The sequence below is a fragment of the Calidris pugnax genome, unplaced genomic scaffold (genome assembly GCF_001431845.1).
Source record: "Calidris pugnax isolate Ruff unplaced genomic scaffold, ASM143184v1 scaffold188, whole genome shotgun sequence".
Taxonomy (NCBI): Eukaryota; Metazoa; Chordata; class Aves; order Charadriiformes; family Scolopacidae; genus Calidris; species Calidris pugnax.
In genome coordinates, this window is record NW_015091257.1 from 10,425,571 (window position 1) to 10,447,114 (window position 21,544).

The following is a 21,544-nucleotide window of genomic DNA, read 5'->3' on the forward strand; positions in this document are numbered from 1 at the left end:
GGCGCGCGGCCCGGCCCGCCGCCGTTGCTGCCGTTAACGCTCGCCGCTGGGGGCTGCGCGCGCGCCCCCGGGCGGGAGGTGGAGGGGGATGCGGCCGTCGGCCCAGCGGAGGTGGGAAGAGGCGGCTCCGGCAGGCAGCAACACTTGTTGAGGAAGACCGGCGGGCAGCCCGGAGACGGGGCTCCGCCCGCCGTGTCACGGGGCTGGGAGACAAAGCGAGGCGGTGCCCGTCCTCGCCGGGCCTCTCCTCTCCCCGCCCTTGTGCCGCCGTCATCCTCCTTTGGGCGTTTCGGCCCGGCCCGCCGGCGGAGCTTGGCTCTCTTCCACACACACAGAGCGGCTCCGCCGCCGCGGGGGCGGGGGTTGCGCGTAGGAGCGGTGTACGAACCTCCGGGCCTTCCCCCCCCGCGGGGCGGAGGCATCCCGCTGCCCGGGTGACAAAGAGGCGACGGAGCTGTGGCCGCCGGGGCCTTGCTCTCGCGTCAGGTAGAGAACGGAGCCGCCGCGGGGCTCTGGAAGTGTCGGACTCGGTTTCCCGCCTTCCGTTGCCGGCTGAACACCTGCCAAGTAATTCTGAAATCTTATTTTCATCCCTGTGTTCTCGTAGCGTAGCTTGATGTTTCCCCCCTCCCTGCTCTCCTGCCTGCACTGCCCGCCCTCCGGCCTTTCAGAAGGGTTTAAATGGTACAGGAGATGTACGATACAGAAATGAGACAGCAAGCAGTGAGTGGTGGACCCTGAGTGTTGCCGTGAGGTGGCTGAGTCACTCAGGCCTGGCCTTAAGCACGGTGATAGTGATTGTAGAGCTTTATGTAAATATAATATTGTTTCGGGGTGTCAGTGGGACAAGAAATAATTTTTTAGTGCTGAGTCACCTATACCTAACTTGCAAGCAGAGTGGTGGGTTCTTGTTTTGTTTTGGTACAGAGAAGGGTGAAAGGGGTTTATTGCAACTGGATTCCTGACCCAATTAATGCTTTTTGCTGCAAGTTTGCTAGTGTAAATCAGTGGGTTTTTGACATCTTTGATCAGGAACTCCACCTTCCTGTAATATTTTGGGCTACTCTTTTGTTTGTACGTGTATTCCTATGTTCTGACTACCCCGACAGCTTAAATTAAAAAAACAGAGGTAACCTGAGTGCAAAAAGTAATAGTGCCTTTTATGCTTTACTTTTAAAATTTCCAAACTCCAGTATAACTGTCCTCGACTCCATCGATAGTTCTTAAATTCTGGACTCCCCCCAGATTAAAATATTACTGTAGTCTAACTACTGGTGCATCTGGGGATATATGGTCTATGGAGAGCCATTCAAGTGCAGGCAGTATGATTCCTTTGTTATTACTAGTGGTGATGCTGCTCTTAATGATCCACCTGAAATGCCTTTTGATGTGCAGGCCCTTTCAGACTGGCCCATTTTCCATGTGTGAAAGAGAGGAAGAAAACAAAGGGGAAAATACTCACAAAGCCTTTTAATGTTTTGTGACTAACGTTCAGTGTTGTTCAAGAGAGCAGTGTTTCTTAGGTTTATATATATAGATCTCTGTCTCCTGCTTTGAGGGCATGAAGAAACAGCACACAGGAGAAAATGTTAGTTGCCCAGATGTATATATTTATACTGGTATTGTGGTACTGCATTGTTTTGGATCTCCTTTTGTCTGTCTTGAAAGCATGGGACATTGGAGGACAGAACAAAGATGGTTAGTAGTCCCCAACTTGAAAAGTGCTCAAGAAAAAAGCTAGCTTTTCTGACCATTTAGTATAATGCATGTCTTCTGCTCATATTAATATTCACTGGCAAAATTATAGGTATACGTCTCTTAATAAATATTTCTCTTTTTTTCTTTTTGCATAAATTCCCTAAATACTGGAAAGCTGACTTTCTCTCAAGCTTTTTAATACATGCTGTTCAACATTTGTTTCAGATTGTTGATATTGTTGTTGGAAAAGATGAGAAAGGCAGAAAGATTCCAGAATATCTGATCCATTTTAACGGTTGGAACAGAAGGTAAGAACGTGTTTACATGGTTTCAGTTCTTCCATTTCTTCTATTTTATTCTGCACAGACTATCAAAGGACTGTGATGTTTGCATAAATATTTTTGGTTTTATGAATGCCTTTAATACACTTGCTCATGTTGACCCATTGGTCTGTATCCATAAATTTCAGTGGATCAGTTTGATAGCCAGGAGTTTAAACTTTATGGGATATCTGTCTTTGCCATGTACTTGTAGTGCTTAGGTTTCCATTAATAAAAGGGGTTTGTACTTTGTTAAATCTAGTCCTGGTTTGCTTGGTTATCAAGGCCAGTGCATGAGTGCAGTCTCTGACTGTGATCTATAGCATGTGTCAGTGTTACAAACACTATCATAAGTTAAGTCAAGGTTTGAGAAATGTTAGGTAGCAACACAAGAGTTGAAGCCATGAGGATACAAAAGGATGCAAACCTTGTGATACAGATGTTGCTTCTGAATGATATTAAAAGAGTGCTTTTTGATTTAGTGTATGTTATTTAATTAGTAGTCATGAGTGGCATATATTAATAGTGGTTAATAATTCTCTTTTGACCTGTCCTTAGCTGGGATAGATGGGCAGCTGAAGATCATGTTCTTCGTGACACAGACGAAAACCGCAGATTACAGCGTAAATTGGCACGGAAGGCTGTGGCTCGCATGTAAGAAATTCTTTTGGTCTCAAAATGAATGAGAAATTAATTTTCAGATTCAAACAGATGTATCCAGGTGTCTACAAGTGAGCTTGGCCTCTAAGCTCATGCTGCAGATCATAGTTATCTACTTGGTATAGTCAGTGCATTCTGGAGAGCTACTCTTCTCATACTAAGGTCAATGCCGATATACTGTTATTAAACAACACTTGGAATGACTAACATTTAGTAACTATGTTATTCTTAAGTGTTGCTGCAAAATGCCTTTGTATTGGATCTACACGTATCCAAAGAAACGTGCTTGAAAAATAACTTAAGAAAACATGAAGTATTTTTCAGCCAAACGTAATAATCTAATATTGATTGGGCATGGCTTGAGGATCTGCTTGAAAACATGAGTATGAGGTAATGTACAGACATTAAGGTATCCCCTCTCAAATAAGCATTGTCCAAATTATATCAACATAAACTAATGGAAAAAAAACCTCAAACATATGTTTCCTGTGCATTTGCATGTAATGTGATTAGCTAGGATAAGCAAATTAAATAATATTAGCCACATTTCAGTGAACCATTTTGTTTTGCAGGAGAAGAAAGGGAAGAAAGAAGAGACGTTGCAGGTTGCCTGGTGTTGACTCTGTATTAAAAAGCCTTCCTGCTGAAGAAAATGATGAGAGTAGTGAAAACTGTGAGCTTGTTTTCATTCTCGGATAACTGGGGTGTGATGCATTTAATTTTGAGCAAGGGGTACAGTGCATTCTGTAACTTGCTATTGGAATGACACAGGAGTATCACAGTCCTATTTGAAATACGCAGAGGCAGTCAGATGAGGTGTGAACACTGTGTTTCATGCTAAGCATCTATTAAGTTACCTGCTTTCTTTATGTGTGCTAGAGGCTTTTCCTTGTGTCAGTTTCACTGAACTACTCTGAGTGATTTCAGCGCTCAAGGCTGCTTTGTTTAATGTAGCATTACTAGGTGCAATAAGGCCTCAGTGTCCTTTCTTTGGTGTTAGGAACAGGGCACTTTCCCCGCTAGTGTTTCTCTATGTCTCAGGAGGCAATAAGACATTCTTTTCCTCAGTCTACCCGACACAAAGGTCTGTTTCTTGTCAGATGACTGGCTGATTGCACTCTCAGTCCAGCTTTTCCATTTCATAGCATTTTTCTTTGTAGCTTGAAAACCAGCAGGAACACTGGCTGGCACTTAACTGATGCTCTGGCAGCTGTCACTGTACAGATCCAGACCTGTTCAGAACTAAAGTCCAATAAAAATTGGAGTGTTCAGAAATACAGGGAGCTTTTAAAAGTGAATGTTTCTCACTAGAGTAGAATACTTCCTGTAAACTTCTTGTAGCCAGGAGGGCCAATGAATCCTGGGCTGCATAGGGAAGAGTGTGGCCAGCAGGTCAAGGCAGGTCATTCTGCCCCTCTACTTTGCACTGGTGAGGCCACAACTGGAATACTGCGTCCAGTTCTGGGCTCCCCAGTTCAAGAGGGACAGGGAACTACTGGAAAGAGTCCAGCGTAGGGCTACAAGGATGATTCAAGGACTGGAGCATCTCCCTTATGAGGAGAGACTGAGAGAGCTGGGACTCTTTAGTCTGGAGAAGAGAAGGCTGAGGGGAGACCTTATCAACGCCTACAAGTATCTCAAGGGCGGGCTGAGGGAGGAGGGAACCAGACTCTTTTCAATAGTTCCCAATGAGAGGACAAGGGGCAACGGGCACAAGCTGGAACAGAAAGGGTTCCACTTGAATATGAGGAAGAACTTTTTCAGGGTGAGGGTGACAGAGCCCTGGAACAGGCTGCCCAGGGAGGGTGTGGAGTCCCCTTCTTTGGAGATTTTCAAGACCCACCTGGATGCAGTCCTGAGTAACATGCTCTGACATGCTCTAGGCAATCCTGCTTTGGCAGAGGAGTTGGACTAGATGATCTCTATGGTCCCTTCCAACTCTAAAAATTCAGTGAAATTCAGTGAAACTTCTTGTTGTACGTATCTAAAATGTTTATAGTGTGCTTCAAATAATCCTTGTGTATTTAAGTCAATTAGAATTACTCATTCTCATTAAATATAACAAGCTAATTATGGCTTTGTTTTTTTGTTGGGAGGATGTTTTTTGGTTTGGTGGGGTTTTTTTTGTTTGTTTGGTTGGTTGGTTTTTTTTGCATTGAGGCCTGAAATTGTTTGGTCTTAACTTCTGCAATGTAATAATGTGTGATAAATATGTGAAATCTCTTTTTTACGCAGCTATAAGTAGTTCTTCTTCTGATGACAGTGATGAAGGAACAGATGAAGAAATAAAAAGTGAAGAAAGTGACATAGAAGAGAGGACAGAAATGGTATATTCATGCACTCCTTAACTTGTTAGAATTTTAACATCTGTATTTGAAACTCTGGAAAAATTGAAATAGATGAAATATAGGCCACAGCTGGTTATTTAGCTGGAATTAAAAGCATAATTTTCTTATTCCTGGTGTTTCCTGTGGTTGAGTTCTTGAAAATTATATAAGATGTCATTCATGTAGAATTCTTTGATATTAATCTGAAAATAATGCATTTTCCTGTCTTTCTGCACGTAAGGCTTATGTGGAGAAAACAGCAAACTAGATTATCCAGATTTGTGGGTGCTGTAAAATTTTACTGGTCTGTGCAGGTTGGACAAATCCTAGTAGCAGCAGGATCTTTCTGGATTTGTATTTTACTGTGAAACAGGCATGTCAGTTCTGGTCTTAAATTAAAATATAGAAGACTGACTTAAAAAAAACCCCCTACATCTATATTTTCTACATTATGAAAAAGAAACTACAGCATAAATAGTTGTTCTGAAAGTCTACAGAATTTAACTACTGCAGTGTGGGTGATCTGAAGGCAGCAAAACCTAACAAATTTCTGTTCATTCTTCGGTGTTAAATACTTAAGTGAATGCTAAATTAAAAAAAAAAAGTTCTTAAAAAATGAATTTGTAGGTGACTTCAAAGCAATATTTCTTAATTGCTTACAGTAAGGCTACTATCTACTTAAAAAGCATAGTAAATATTTATTTTTGCATGACAAAACTTGATTCTTATAGTGTATCCTCACTACTGAGGTTCTTTTTCACTAATATTCATAAGAATAACCAATGGATTGTTTCTTGACTGGTCTGTTGTAGAAAGAAGAACAAGACACTCACACAAAAAGGGACATGGAAGATAGAGCAATAAACATAGAAATTCCTGAAGTGTTGAAAAAGAAGCTTGAGGAAGACTGTTACTATATTAATAGAAGAAAGCGGGTATGAAATACAAGCTAAGACATGAATGTGCATGCAGGGGTGAGGAGGGCTTCACAAGTAGTTCTTGCGAGTAACAATTCCTGGTTTTTTGAACTTGATTGCAAAGGTGAGCTTAGTGTAAGGGAGAGGAAAGAGAGTAGGGAGCAGACTTCTCTATGGCTAAACCAGTGAGTTGTCATTATATTTAAGAATGTAACATTTCGGTACCCAATTGTGTTTTAGAATGCAGATATATAAAGCTTTATAAAGCTGAAAATGTAGTAAGTTTGTTTAACCTGACTGTTACCTTTGTGTCTCCAGATACTAATAAAGGATTGATCAAAAATGCAGTTTAATGGCTCATATTAATCACTCCTGAAATGACTTCATGCCATGGAGATTTATTAAACTAGTCAGTACATTACAAACTCCTGTTTAAGCTTGGTATACTTACAAATTCTTTTTGTAAAACATGAATTTGTTGTTTCTTTTTCAGCTAGTGAAGCTTCCTTGTCAGACAAATATAATAACCATCCTGGAGTCATATGTGAAACATTTTGCTATTAATGCTGCTTTTTCAGCCAATGAAAGATCTCGTCACCATCAGATGACTCCACATGCTAATATGAATCTTCATTATGTGCCACCAGAGAAGAAGTAAGTAACTGTTAGTCTAGTGCTATTGTCACAAGAAGAATGACCTTGCATTCCACGTTACCTTTCAAGGCTGTTCACTTCTGTAAGCTTATACTGTGCTGTATTTATGGGCTTAAAATATTTAACAGATACCCATAGTACAGTAACACTGACAATTTGTTTATCAGTGAGAGAGTCCCTATAATCTGAAAAGTCATTATGCAAAAACATCAGTATCCCTTTTTATGATGTAAGTTCTTGTGAATATTGTGACCTGTTTTGGAAGAATGTGTTGCTGTTGTCTATGTGAAGAATTTTTTGAGCCCTGCAAGAGAATCCGGTATGAGGATTCCCTGCTTAAATAAAATTGAACAGGTTCAAATTTTATAAAGGATAAACATTTTATACAGATACTTACAGAGAACTCCAAGTGCAGGTGATTTTTTTATTTTAATTGACATATCTTGGATACTAGAGTCAATATGTAGGGAAGCAATTTGTGTAGTAACACCAATCCTGTTTATTAAAATTGATTGTGTCTTAGTTACTGTTTGTCAGCTGAGCTTTATATTCTTCTACCATGCTACAGATGCAGTGTGCTAACCCTGCAGTTGCATTGTGGTGTGTGGTTTTTTGGGTTTTGTTTTGTTTTTTCTGATGTTAAAGATTCTCAATATTAGATGAGACTGCTTTTTTATCTAAGTCTACACTGGGGTGAAATCTTCTATTTTATCAAAGAGAAATTTTGACTTTTAACATGTTCTATTTAAATGGTGTATAATTATGCTATTCCTTGCAATATTTTGGTCTATGTGAGTGTCTATGAAATATAATCTCCCAGAAAGGAATTTAGATGAGACATCAGAAATATGAACAGAAAATTGTGTGCATGTTATGATTTTTAAAGGTCTATATTTAAGTGAATTCCTCAAAGAAGGTGCTTTAATAAGGAAAATGTGTATAATTCAGTGATCCATTAAGTAGGAGAGATTTCAGCTGACAACTTCATTGTATTGGCCTTATTGCTCTTAATACAAAATTTTACTGGTCTTCTCAGATGTGATAGAATTTTGCATATGATGCCCCCTGGCCCAATTTATATGTAGTGTTTTAAAAGAAATAAAACAAGGCAGTAGTTTCAGCAGGTGGTATGGAATGGTAATAGGAGGTATGGAATTTCTAACATGGGTGGCAGAATCAAATTACTGTTACCGTAAACATATATGGACTTGAGACATGAGAGATGAATACTTTCATAAAGGTGAGAAGTGCTGGAGATGGACTGAATTCCATGTTCTTGGTTCTGTTTGTAATAGCTCATCTGCTCACCACGCAGCACCGTGGGTCCTTTATGCAAGCCCAAAACACAAATTCCTAGCAGCCTCTAAATGTAGTGCTTTGGTGACCTGGAGCAGGCCGTTGGAAACTGATCTCCAATGGGAATGTATCTGGTTTTGTTGGTTCCTTGGATAGCTCTTAAGCACTGCCTTAATTGCAGTTTAGCAGCTATAGGTTAAGTTCTGCATATGCCTTTTAGACAGAGGTTCATTCTATTGAGTACTTAGTTATTCTGGAAGGTGCTTCTTTTTTGAGCCTAGTAAACTTGGAAAAACAAAATGATTACATGAAAAACTATCTAGCTTTATTACTGTAAAGTAGATTTTATTAATCCAGTAGATAGTACAACAGAATAATTGTATGATTTTGTTTGGCCTTATTAAGCAGACTTTTAAAATTTGTATTTGTCTGAAGCTACCAACAGCAAATACTTCTAATCACTCATCATTACTTAGTGATTTAATCAGGGTGTTATAGTTTAGAGGTTAATGATCTATATTAAAAGGGAATTTCCTAAAGCTACGCTGAAAATTTTTTACATGCGACTTTGAAATTCCTAATCCTTTTTTTTTTTTTTTTTCTCTAGTGTTGAGATATGTAAAGAGATGGTGGATGGGCTAAGAATAACCTTTGACTTCACACTTCCATTAATTTTGCTCTATCCTTATGAACAAGCTCAATTTAAGAAGGTCACTTCATCAAAGTTCTTTCTTCCCATCAAAGAAAACTCAACAAATACGAACAGGTAGGTTGGGTTTACGGAGTCTAATACTGCTTATCTCCTGAGGAAGATGCAATAGAATGTGGTTATGTGTTCAGAACAGGATGATTTCTCACAGAATTTGACTTATAAATTGTCGTGATAAACTGTTGAACTTTTCTGTAAATTGCTTGCCTGAATTCAGGTTCTGAATTTCTATCTGGTTAACTTCTAAAAGGTTTTGTACTGACCGGTGTAGCGTTATGCTGCAACTTTGTGGGGGAAAGAAATTTACATTGAAATGTAAATTTGTGTTCATTAGCCTTTAAATTTGAAAATAATTATGCTTCCAGAGAATAGTATTTAAAAGAAGGCCTTGTCACTTTGATAGCTATTGGGAGGAGACTATCTAATTGGAATAATTATTTAACAAGATCGGTGAAACTAGAAGGATTTCTTTTTGGGGAAAGAGCCTTGATCTCTTAGCTTCTGTAAAGCTGCCTTTATTTCCTAGAAATCAGGAGGAGCTTTCCCCAAGCCCTCCTCTGTTGAATCCCCCAACGCCTCAATCGACTGACAGCCAGCCTACAACAGGGGAGCCAGCCACCCCGAAAAGACGAAAAGCTGAACCTGAAATCCTGCAGTCGCTGCGGCGTTCCACACGCCATAGCTCTAACTGTGACAGGTTATCAGAAAGCAGTGCCTCCCCACAACCTAAGCGGCGGCATCTTGAGACCCCAGCTTCTATGCCAAAGCTCTTCTTGCACCTGGAAAAAAGTACGTTTTGCTCTTCAAATTATTGCTCTAAATAAGATTTTTTAAGTCGTCGTCTTTTTTTTTTTTTATGTCATGTGGAATATGTACTGAATGATTGAAGTGGGAGTTCATTACTTGTTGTATCAAATACTTATCTCTGAAACTTAAACCAAAGGGAGAAATACACAGCAGTATTCTCAGTACTTTGGTACTGTAGTTTTCAACAGAATTCCGGGAGCTGCTTTTCTGTAAGCCTACTTTAGGGTAGCAGTTACTGAATTCTAGTGTTTAAGACTTTAAACGTTATAGTGGCAGGCCTTAGTTATGTTTAATGACTTATAGTTCCATAAAACAGATAATAAAATTTATTCAGTTTTCAACAGAATTTCGGGAGCTGCTTTTCTGTAAGCTTACTTTAGGATAGCAGTTACTGAATTCTAGTGTTTAAGACTTTAAACGTTATAGTGGCAGGCCTTAGTTATGTTTAATGACTTATAGTTCCATAAAACAGATAATAAAATTTATTTCTGATTTCTTTTGTTTTTCTTTCCCTTTTGAAGAAACCCCTGTCCATAGTGATTTTGTTTTTCCTTCCCTTTTGAAGAAACCCCTGTCCATAGTGGATCATCTTCACCTATAACTTTGACTCCTAGCAAAGAGGGCAGTGCAGTTTTTACTGGCTTTGAAGGTAGAAGAAACAATGAATTGAATGAGGTAACAGATTTTTATGCTACTGTACTAGACTCAATGATTAAAGATTTCATTGACCTCCAAGTAGGGGGATGTTTTGTTTGTATTACTAATTTAATCTTAGAAGTTCTGCAGAGACTAAATTATTTATGCTCCAATAAAGATTTCATAACTGACATTTTCATGTCTTATGTTTAGGTTTTGTCTTGGAAATTGATGCCAGAGAATTATCCACCAAGTGATCAACCACCACCTCCCTCATATATTTATGGATCTCAACATTTGCTACGGATGTTTGGTAAACTGATGCAAAACTCTGTGCTGAGTCAAAATGGCTTTATTTGTTTTGTGTGGCTGTGTGGGCTTTTTGCTTTGGTGTTTTTTGTTGTGATTGGTTGATTAGTTTTATTTTGTTTTGTTTTGTTTTTTTCCCAGTGGCTGTGCGGGCTTTTTGCTTTGGTGTTTTTTGTTCTTGTTTAATTGGTTTTGTTTTGTTTTTTCCAGTGACCATATGACCATATCGATGTGATTTGCTGTTTACTTTATCACATTTAGTTTTATTCTTGGCGAAGAGTTCATTTTAATATATTTGAAACTCTTAGGCTGTTCATAAACTTGCTTATCTCTTACTGCAAAGTAGGCATTACTTCTGATACGCTATCAAACATCATTAAACCAAGCAGCATTCACTTTCTGAGCATGTTTCTTTTTGGTAAGGTTTGGAAAGATCACTGAGTAACTTGCAAAGAAACGTAGAGTCTGCAGTTAGAAGAAATGTTTATATTCTTCTTTTCTGTATAGTGGATAAAAGTAATTAGAAGTTGTTTTTAAATAAAAGGTGTAAACATTATTTCTTTTATTTACAGTAAAGCTACCAGAAATACTGGGGAAGATGTGCTTTCCTGACAAAAACCTAAAGGCTTTAGTAAAACACTTCGAAATGTTTCTGAGGTAATGTGGCACAATGTATCACAGCGCTGTTTGTGGTGTTACAGAAATCTAAGCGTACTGGAATGACAGAGGGTTTTTAAAATAAGATGTTCATTTTCTGTAACTACAAGAATATGATTAAATTAAGATTTTAATAATATCAGCTTGAATAAAGATTAATATATGATTTTTGTTTCTGTAATTCATATTGAAGGGAACCTGAACTCCCTATTTAAAGTTTTGGTAAACACAATGCTAGAGAAGTGTAAAAGTATGTTTGCTAGTAGGTATAGAATGACAAGTCTGACTTAGCTTAGAAGCATGTTTTATGAAGAAATACAAAAAAAATCTGCGTTGTTATTTTAGAGAGCATAATCTGAGAATTTTTAATTTTGTCAAATATGTTTTGCTGTGTATTCATATAGGTAACATAGAAACCAATAGTGTGTATTCAAATAGGCCATCTTTCATTTGGGTATTTCTTTCTTTGTCCCATATGTCATTGAAAGTGGTCAAACAATTACTTTTTCTAGGAACTTGTTCAGACTTGATTTCTATCACAGAAATACTTCTGCATTATCTGTTTCTTATCACAAGAGAGAACTTGAGGCTGAGGTGACATCTTGTACTAGTTCTTCTAGTACTAGTTCTTCTTTTTACATTCTGTCTTTTCCTTTTTGGGAATGAAAGGATTAATGGATGCTTATTAAAAATATTTTCTGTCAGTTCTGTCCTGGCTTACCTTTTGAAAGGTAAGAACTGTCCTACGCAGTCTGTGTGCATTGGATGATAGCAGCCAGTTTACTTAAGGCTGCCTAATTTCTTTTAATGACTTGCTCTTGAGTAACAAGCTGAAGTACTCTCCGTTCCTTTATTTTTCTGATAGCAGACAAGGGATTGAAGCTCTCTTTTTCGCATTAATGAAACTGTTGCTGAATCTTCTTTGAATTCTAGGTAGAGTAGTCCTAGCATAAGTAGCTTACGTATTTTTAAATAAAACTTTTATGTGGTACAGAACTGATTTAGTTCTAGCACAGATACTGATTTAATTTTGTATTATGATTTTATGTCTAAAACTTACAATTTCATTTAACATTTGTACTATTAATCTCATGTGGGCTGAGAAACTGAGACTTATTTAATATAACACTTTGTCTAGAAGCTTGTTTTATTGAGTTGACTCAGTACTTGATAGATGCATTAAATTCTCTTTGAGATGTTACATGGGTAGTGTTTTCCAGTCGTGCCCTCAGATTGCTGCTAGGCAAGATTGATCTCAGTTTCCCAGACAACATACATTTTTAAGGAATGTACGAAATACTCTTTCCTTTTTTCTAGTTTAATATTAAGTAGAAGCTGTATCCTTTGTGCTTAGGGCAGCTTTCTGCAAGTGTGCATAATGAAAATTTCTTCTGGAGAACATGAAAGTTGATTTCTCAATTATAGAACTGGCAGAAGGAAAGAAAATTAGTTTCTCCAATTAAATACAAAACTCTTAGTCTTCACTTCAAATTATTTAGCTCTGAAATAATTCATAATACTTGCAGAAGAATAACAGTCTGAAATGGATGTTAGTGATGAAGTCACCAGTTGGTTTCACTTAACAGTTTAAGTTCAGTCTTCAGGAGCAAGCAGTGGAAGCTCTCACAGTAACTGATGCCTACTAACTGGTAGTCTTACTAGCAAAGGACCCCTGATTAAATCTTCCTGCCTCCTGATAGTTTTTGAGATGATAGAATAAGTATTGCCTTTTAACCAAATCCATTATTTCAGCTGTATTTTTAATAAAATGCTGTATGTGCTGTATTTTACGACTTCTCTGTATTGTCAGGTTCCCAGCATTCCTCCAGAGGCTGCTTAAGTGATGAGAAATGATGGGCAAGAAAGTGCCAGTTTTTGTTTTGCTGTTTCCATTGATTTGAACGCAACCTTGACTTGAAAAACTCTTTTGACATCAGAGAGGTCACTTCTCAGGACTGTTGACCAATAGGAGATACTTAAAAATTAGGAGAATATAGCATGTCTGGTTTTAGAATAGCAAGACCTGTCTTCACTGAGGTATTTTTAGTCAAAAATTTAGTATTTTTAGGAAAAAAGCGCAAAACAAAATAGTAAAGCACTTCAGAAAGCCATAGGTATTTTGACTTTCATGAGATAGAGAGGAATAAATGATGAAATATTTCTAACATAATGCTTCTGATACGCTTTCCCAAATGAGGTCAGTATGTAGTATTTCAGGTTATGGAAAGCTACCTTCTTAATGGTCAAAGACTTTGGTTTTGTTAAGAACCCACTGACATTTCAAACTCGGTATATCTTGTAAGATGTCTCTTTCATTTCGGATCTCATTTTTTCCTGGTGTTTTACAACCTGTTTGTATCTATTGTGCCACTCTGCTCCATGGGTAGAAAAGTATTTTAATACTGTTGAGTATTTTATGGGAAGGAAGCCAAATCAAAATGTGAACAAATTAGAGGGCTGTGATAATGTGTATATAGGAAGATGACAAGTTGTTTGAAGTAACCTTAAGAAATAGATCTCTGGTTTCAAAAGCACAACATTTTTGGAGTATAGTAAATTTATTATATGTAATTGCAGTGGTGAATAATGACCACTAGTCTGTGCTAATGTGTAGTTAATGAGAGGTAATTAGTGGCTGAGAATAGAAAAAATTAAGCGTTGCACATGGTGAATGGAGTTCTTTATTTAGGTGATATAATAATAAATAAATCTTGATTTAGGTGAAGTTGCTTGTAACAGAATACCCGCTCATTGTGACTTTAAGTTGTGAGATGGCAATCGATTAAAAATCACATTTTGAGAGATCACAAATGATACAATTCTGCTACTGTTTTCTTATATTGATTAGGGCTTTTCTATTTGCCTCTCAATTTTGAGATTAACCGGTTACTTGACAAAAAGTATCTGTGCAGCATAGCAATTATGATGTACTAGAAAACTTTACGGAATTGGGGCCTAAATGTGAGAAAACCAAGGTTGTGGGTGTCAATGGACAGGTGAGGGTTTAGAGGCACAAAAAAGGGTAAAGGACCTTTCTAAAAAGTTTTGAAACCCTTCCAAATGAAGGAATTCTATTTGTACAATTACACAGAATTTCACTGAATTTTTTTTTTAGAGTTGGAAGGGACCATAGAGATCATCTAGTCCAACTCCCCTGCTGAAGCAGGATTGCCTAGAGCATGTTAGAGCCTTATTTTAGGGCATTATTACCATTGTATTTGGATTTCACTGTATTCACTGAACGGGTAGAAAGGTAACTGCCATTTTGGGTCCTCAAAATTTTGGAACCTTTATGTTGAAAGCTTCTTAGTCACTGTGTACCTGGTATTGCACAGGTTCTTAGTTTCAGTAGACTTTTGTCGTTTGGTTGGTCTGCAGAACCTGCTGTGTGTGCTTATTGCTCTTGGCTAAGGTTTGATTGCCATGTCAGAAGTGCTTCCTGAAACTAGCGCTATGTGGATTGCTTCTCTTCCTTCTGCTTACCAAATCTTCGAAGTATTTGAATGATGAGTGTATTCCTAACCATAATAACAGAGGTTTGGATCATGCATCAAAAGTGAGAGGTTGTCCAAAATAATAGTTACAGTAGCTTTTTTTAGAAGGCAGTTCTAGGAATTGATTCTTGGATCTGTGCTGGCTTTGCCAAAAACAGGTCTTCATCCTCAAGACCAACCAAGGACACCTGTATTGAGCTTTTGTAGGACTGTGTTCAAAAAGGGTCTATTAGAAGTCACCACTTTCACTTCCTTAGCCTGATGACCTGAAATGTTATGTTGGCAGCTTGGCATCTTCGGAGTTCTCTGCAGTTGTCCTTTAAAGGCCGAGAAATATGATCTTGGTTTCTGAATGTGGATGAGGGACAAGAGTCAAGTCAACAAAACAAGCCTGTTGGTTCCATTGGCGTAGTTCTTGAGACACTGGATATCAGAATAAACATCTGAAATTTTTCATTTCACTTGTTTTGTTGACTGATTTTGGGGTTATGATGAACTTTGTGTTGGTGAGCTTTTGCCCTGAACAGCCTTCCAGATGAAGACATGTCTATCAACTGGAGGGTGTGGGGAGCAGGTGATGGCACGTGCTTTTGTGTGAAACTTAGCCTTTTAGCTTTCAAATGCTGCATTTGAGTAGTAGCAGTCTTGGAGAGGAGACAGCTTCTTAATCTGCAAATGACATTTCTTTTGATGAGTGACTCATAGAGTTAGGACCCATCATGCTCTTTAATGATCTATCTAAAGGAATTTGCTTACAGTTGCCTTTCAAACAGTTTCTAGCCCAGGCCTCTGATCTCATCAAAGCATCTGCTTACCTTCTAGAACTCAAGAGCTGTAGCAAAAGATGCCATCTTCCTTGGAACTTTTCATTTTAACTGCATTCTTGTACCTTTATGGCTAAGGTTATCCTTATTTAAATTATTAAGGTTTTCACTTCATAATTTTCACAGTTTTCAGACCATCCCTGTGTTTATTCATGTGATGGTAGCTGACATTTAAAAGAGTCTTTGTGCAGAAACTGACACTGCCAAGACAAGGACATTTTCGCTACTAGATGATTCTCTTAAAACTCTTACTAATTCAGTGACTCGGTTGAGAAATGTTCCTGACGTATATATGTCAAGTGGCCTTTGAATGTGGATAACGGTAGTTCTGTGCCTCTTTTTGGTAGATCTGCCTGTGTGACTCTCAGCCAGATGGTAGTATATTTGTGAGGTAATTGCTTGGGAGTCACCTGAGGTAAGCTTATGGACTGCTGCACTTGAAGATGAGAACATGGGAATTCTTCAAGCTAGGTTGCCCATGTGTCTCTTTCTCTTGTCTCCATCCCCTCTTGTTCCTTCTGAAGTGTTGCTCTTGCGGGAACCTGTGGTAGAGAGGGAAATAATTGCATTGTGCCCTGTTGCCTCTCTGTTCTGAGGAGGAGTGTAAAGCATAAGTATTCTTTTTGTGGATGCTCATGATGAGAAAAAAAGTGTACAGTCTTACATCAGGATGTTTGTGTGGACCGTGCTTCTCAGAACTCATGTACTTGGGAGCAGTTTCACTGTGTAGGTGTATGCATATGAACTCTGTAAAAATTATAAAAATGAAAAAGGCAAGAGTGCGCTGAATTTATCTGATTTGCAAGTTAAAAGTAACGGAACAATTTCTGAATAGCTAAATAGCAAAGTGCTTTCTGATCTATAGCAGAACCTTGGCTTTACTTGCTAAGTACAGCTCCCTCTGTTTTTAACTTGGCTCATGACTTGCAGGTGCCAGTGAAATTGATCTTTGTGCTATTTTAGCTTTTCCAAGAGCAAAGCATCAGTGAAATATCCAGTAGCTAAGGGTCTTATGAGACTCCTAATATTTCTGTGCCAGCTTTCTGCACTGTGATGTAGCTTGAATAGAAAGCAGCTTCAGAAAGGCGACTGCTCTTTGTAAACAGATACAGGAGGGATTGGGACAGAAGCTGACCTTGTGTTGTTTTGCCTGTTTCCTCCCACTTCTCTGCAGAAAGTAATTTGTATCTGCTAGCTCTGGAGCATTTTGCTTTTCACAACTGTTACATTAAGAACAGAGACATGTACGTTTGACTGTACGCATTCTGCCAGCTTGCCTTTCTTTTTTTGGTTTTTTTTTTTTGAGTTTTAGATGTGCCACAAGCATTTCAGCTAAAATTTCTCATCTTTACCAACTGTTACTTTAGGTTGCACCAAACTGGCATTTTCAACTGATGATCTTAAGCAAAAGTGAGGAAATTTGTAAGAGAAAATGAAGCTGTTTCCTGTTACTTGCCCTTAAAATTCTTGGAACTGTCAGCTACCTGATGTCCTCTACAGGTTCCTTTGGTTTTTTGATGTTCTTTTAAAACGTACTGCCTCATATGATCTGACACTTGGTGCTGTGTTTTACAGAATGTTAGCCAGTGGCACTGAGAACTCGATCAGCCCCTGTAATTCAGACTCGCAGTTTATCTGTTGAAGTCATTAACATGTGTTAATGAAGAATTATTTATTCAGTTTTACTTGTGGCTCATCTTAATCTTGTGCAACCGAAGTATGTTAAAAGTTACTCAAATCTGATAAGTTTTAGGCCTCTTCCCACTCACTTCATACCAACCCCACGTCTCCCAGAAAGTGATTTGTAGCTAACTATAGTCAGAAGTCATAGCAGTTGAGGACTTGGGTATTTTAGGAACTTCTAAGTTGTAAGTTTCAGTACTCCTTTGTAGTGGTTTTCCTAGAGCAAGGGGCGTGTGTAGTGCAAACAGATGACATGTTTCAGTGAAGATTAGGAGGATCTGATTATGTGAGTTGTTTTTGTGCTGCTTTGGATTATTTTCTATGGGGTAGCTTTCCCTCATGTTAAAAAAGGAGTTTATAAAGTATTAAAGCAATTTATGGCCTGGTAAGCTTAGAAAAGTGTAGGTGGTGAACTGTTTTGATGACAAGCGCTAGTAAATCACTAAGTCCTGTGGTCCAAACAGCGTATTAATCAAATATTGGTGGCTTGAATCTAGACTTGCCCTGCTGGTTTGGTTTTTTTTTTAGTTCAAGAAAAGAATTAAAATATTTTTTCTGGCTTGTTCTTTTGCCAAAGTTTAGCTAATTTGGATTCACTGTGTAGTAGTTGGTTGCATTTTGTTCTTTGAGGGCAAAATATTTCACTGATGTTTTTATTTAATTTATTTAAATGCCTTTATTTCTGTGACTAGGAAATTGGTGTAATGCAGCTGCAACATGCTGTAGTATTATACCCAATTTTTTTGATTTAACAAAGTAGCTTTCATAGTAGTTTTTTTTAATTATCTATCAACCTTAATTATATATATATTTTTTTTTTTTGCTGTGTGCTGTTTAATAAAATTGGAAGCTGCTGTTGGGCCCAATGAGAAACTAGCAGAATAGAAATACTTATAAAGTATGATAAAGTATTTAATGCACCTAGAACTGTGTGAATGAAGACTCTCTGGAACTTTACTTAGCTCTTGCACGTTTATGATGATAGCTTCTGTTGTGTCAGTCTGTGGCAGAGCCAGCTGGATCCTTGCTTTAAATATGAGAGATCTTTCTCCCTTTTGGCAGTACCTGCCCCAGCTGAATATTGCCAGAAATCATGTGCTTGGTTAGACACTGTTACGGGTCATGTAACGGAGCCTTTTCTGAACAATTCCTTAGGTAATGTTTAAAAACAAAAACAAGCTGCCATGTGATCCGCTGAAAGTGTATTGGTTGTCCAGCCTCTTCACTCACGTGTCTTAAACCTGAAACTTTTACATCAGAAACCATCCTAGGTCCCTCAATACTGTTAATTACAGAACTCCTATGAAATAAGCAAGACAAAGTGCCTTCTAAATAAATGGTGACACATTGAAGGATTGTTTTCTTCTAAAAACACTTGTATTTCTCACTACTTTTCCTAGAATTAGTAGGATTTAACCAGTTATTCCTCCAGTTTAGAACTTGTTTGATGCCCATGTCTAAGTACAAGGATTGTGGGGGAATCAACCTTCTTAATTTACCTGCATTTTCTTGCTGTAACCTTTCTATATGAGCTCTCAGCAATTAATCTCTTCCTGATTAAATTCAGATTGCCTTATGTAGAGAATCTTGTCAGTATCCTTTGATGCTCTGGCTTCCTTAAGATCAAAGGACGTGCCTAGTAAAGGCAGCGGAGCTATTAGTGAGGTTGGAGAAGCACTATGGTTTTAATTGCATTGATCTGTAGGATTTTTTTTTTTTTATTTTGCCCAGAGTATTGGTTATGCAAAAGTGGTATTTTTAGCTTCCAATAGTGAGGTCATCTCCCTAGCCAATGGTTCCTGAGAGAAACCGGATTCTGCAAATGACATTGTTTCCTGTTGTTTCCGTTGCTTCCTACTCTTAACTGAAATGGAGAACGTGCAGCTAGCATTTTGTCATGTTAATTGATGCTGGTCTGTAATATCAAGGTATTTTTGAATGTCTGTGGTTTTTTCTGAAGTACAGCTTGATCATGTACAACAGGGTTTAAGAACCATTTTACACTTTTGCCCCCATTTGTATACCTGGTGTCTTCGTATGCGAACGAAAGAGCAGAGAGCTTGTAGTAATTTTTGTTTATCACTGGTATTAGTAGCAGCACCATTTATTTTTATTTACAGTCCTAAGCCAAAGAAAGAGTTGTATGTTGGCAGAGCAGGAAGACATGATAAAATACTGGGTGCTTTCTGTTTGAATAGTATTTGAGGAGCAGCTTGGAGAAATCTGAAATCAGGGTACTGGATTCACAAAGGATATGTATTTGCTTTTGAGAACCATATTAAATTGGATACTTACGAGGAGCAGAGACTGTAAGTGCACAGGCACATGAAAGAACAAATCACAGCTTTACTTACCTTAAAAGATACAGTTTGACTTAATGGACATTTGGACATTTGTATAAGATACTGACATAGTGATAACTGAAAATCCTGGTTTTCACATAAATGGAAATGGTATGCTGAGCAGGTGACTGACAGAAGTTGCATAAAGATCTCTTTACTTCTTTTTTTTTTTTCCTTCTATAATAGTTCTTTGCATTCTTTTCTGAGTGTAGCTTCAACTTTTAGATATTTTTTTTATTGAGCTTGAGTAAATTTTTTTTTAATGCTATTTGGATTTCAGAATGATAGGGGAAGTCTATTTCTCACTATGTAAAACTTGTAAAAATAGGGCAAGCCTTTTGTAGGCTAAATTTCAAAGGGTAATATTTCTTAATTTCCAGGCTATGGATCTGCTGAGCTTAAAAATGAATTTGAAAATAGCTTTTCTCCTAAATGTTTCATGTTCTGTTCTTTTTTGTGTATGCTTTCTTCTCAGGTTTTTAGCAGAATACCATGATGATTTCTTCCCAGAATCTGCTTATGTAGCTGCATGCGAAGCCTACTACAGTACCAAAAATCCTCGAGCAATCTACTGAAGCTTTTAATAAAGATTAAATCCTACTATACGTAGCCCACGACAATGCTATTTTGCCACATGGCTACAAGATGAAGATGAAAAAGAAATTAAAACAACTTATGGAGTTGAAAAAATAGGGAAATGTCTTCTCTGATAGTTGGATTACTAAGAAATGGAGAACTTCTCAGAGATGTGTATAGACTGCATTGTGAGTTGCTTAGAGGATTAACTATATCTCTGACTTCAGATGAATGAAGAAGCCTTGTTCTGACTTCTAATGCATAGGACTGCATAGGACTATTAAAGAGAAGAGGAGGCAAAAGCAGATGCATTAGCAACAGGGCATTTTCCCGAAGATAGATCATCAAGCTGTATTTAATTTTAGCTCAACCTCTCCAACCTGACAAATAAGACTTGACTACACAGTTACATGAAGAGAATGAGTAACTGGTATCTTATGGATTTTTTTTCCCTCACAAATTGCAGTTCATTTTGTGGAACTGTCATGATAGAAAAGATTGTTTCATGTAAAGGTGGTTTTGCTGTTTGGCTAGCATGACATCTGCCTCAAGAATGACTTAGTGGCTTGAATGAAAGGCGTGTTGCTTACTTTGCATTTTGCAAAGGTGTGTTCTTTTCATGGTAAGACTGCCAGAGTTCCAAGGAGACCATACCTTGCCAGTGATTCAAATTTACGCGGCAATAAATTATCTCCAGAGCCATTATGAAAGAACTGATTTTTCTACAGCTAAACAGAGGAATCAAAAAAGTGATGGCAGTTTAACTGGCAAACACTTCTTTTCTTAATAAAGTTCACAGTGGCTGCTGTGTAAATGTGTGCTTTTGACTGTCTAAAATGTCTTGTTTGTCCTTGATTAGAATATTTGAGATTGTAACTGTGTGTGTAATGAGAGGTGGAAGCATTGATACAGGGAGAGGAACCCTTTCTGTATCAACGGGTTTTCTTCCACAGTCTTTAAGGTCTCTTTAGGCAGTTTTAAACAATTTAACTCTGGAAATAGGAGTTCAGTGAGAACTGAGTTCCTAGAAATCTGACATGTTCAGTAACTGAAATATAGTTCTTGTCTTGATTGTCATGAAAACCTCATCCATGACTTAGAACTCTGCCCTTCAGAATCTTCTGCTATGTGAAGACAGACTTAGCTGTAATGCAAAACTCAACGCATTCCTCCCAGATTTGCAGAACCTAGTAGTTATGAGGAATCATCTTCCAAACATAAATGGCAAGCTGCGTCTAAGAGGCCAGAGGAAATCTGAAATCTGCTCTTGGCATTTAGTGTTACTCACTTTTCAGAGTGTACTGGTGTGTTAAAAGCTTTTGAACTGAAAAGATAAAGATTACCTTGGCTTTAGCAGTTTAGATTCTGCTTTTTGGAAGAGCTTCTGTAGAGGGTCTGTTAAACTTAATGGTTGTTAAACAAATGTTAGGCATGGATGCATTCGGAGTTGGTAATTGTTATGCCTAAAGATTGCTATTTTGTAGCAGTACTCTTTTTAAATGCGTTTCTGTTGTACCAAAAATACCCAAACAAAAAACCAAAACATTTGTAAACTATAGTCTTTCTCAAATTACAGAAGTTTTGAATCTCTAGCAGACTCCAAGTAGCTCAAAATCCACTTTGCAAACATGGTTC

The 21,544-nt window shown here is 37.9% G+C and overlaps 1 protein-coding gene across 2 annotated transcripts; it reads left to right on the plus strand.

Annotated features, from left to right (window-relative positions):
• Positions 1-202: 202 nt before the first annotated feature.
• MSL3 (male-specific lethal 3 homolog (Drosophila)) lies at positions 203-20,746 on the plus strand. 2 transcript variants are annotated; one of them, XM_014960355.1, is made up of 13 exons: positions 212-567; positions 1,924-2,006; positions 2,577-2,672; positions 3,251-3,351; positions 4,914-5,005; positions 5,818-5,940; positions 6,416-6,576; positions 8,480-8,638; positions 9,108-9,370; positions 9,954-10,063; positions 10,238-10,337; positions 10,906-10,990; positions 19,809-20,746. In XM_014960355.1, coding segments are annotated over exons 3-13 (1,296 nt in total). In that variant the 5' UTR covers positions 212-567; positions 1,924-2,006; positions 2,577-2,670; the 3' UTR covers positions 19,909-20,746. The 2 variants fall into 2 exon arrangements, with proteins under 2 accessions (XP_014815842.1, XP_014815841.1); XM_014960356.1 differs by lacking the exon at positions 5,818-5,940 and having other exon boundaries at positions 203-567.
• The last annotated feature ends 798 nt before the right edge of the window (positions 20,747-21,544 follow it).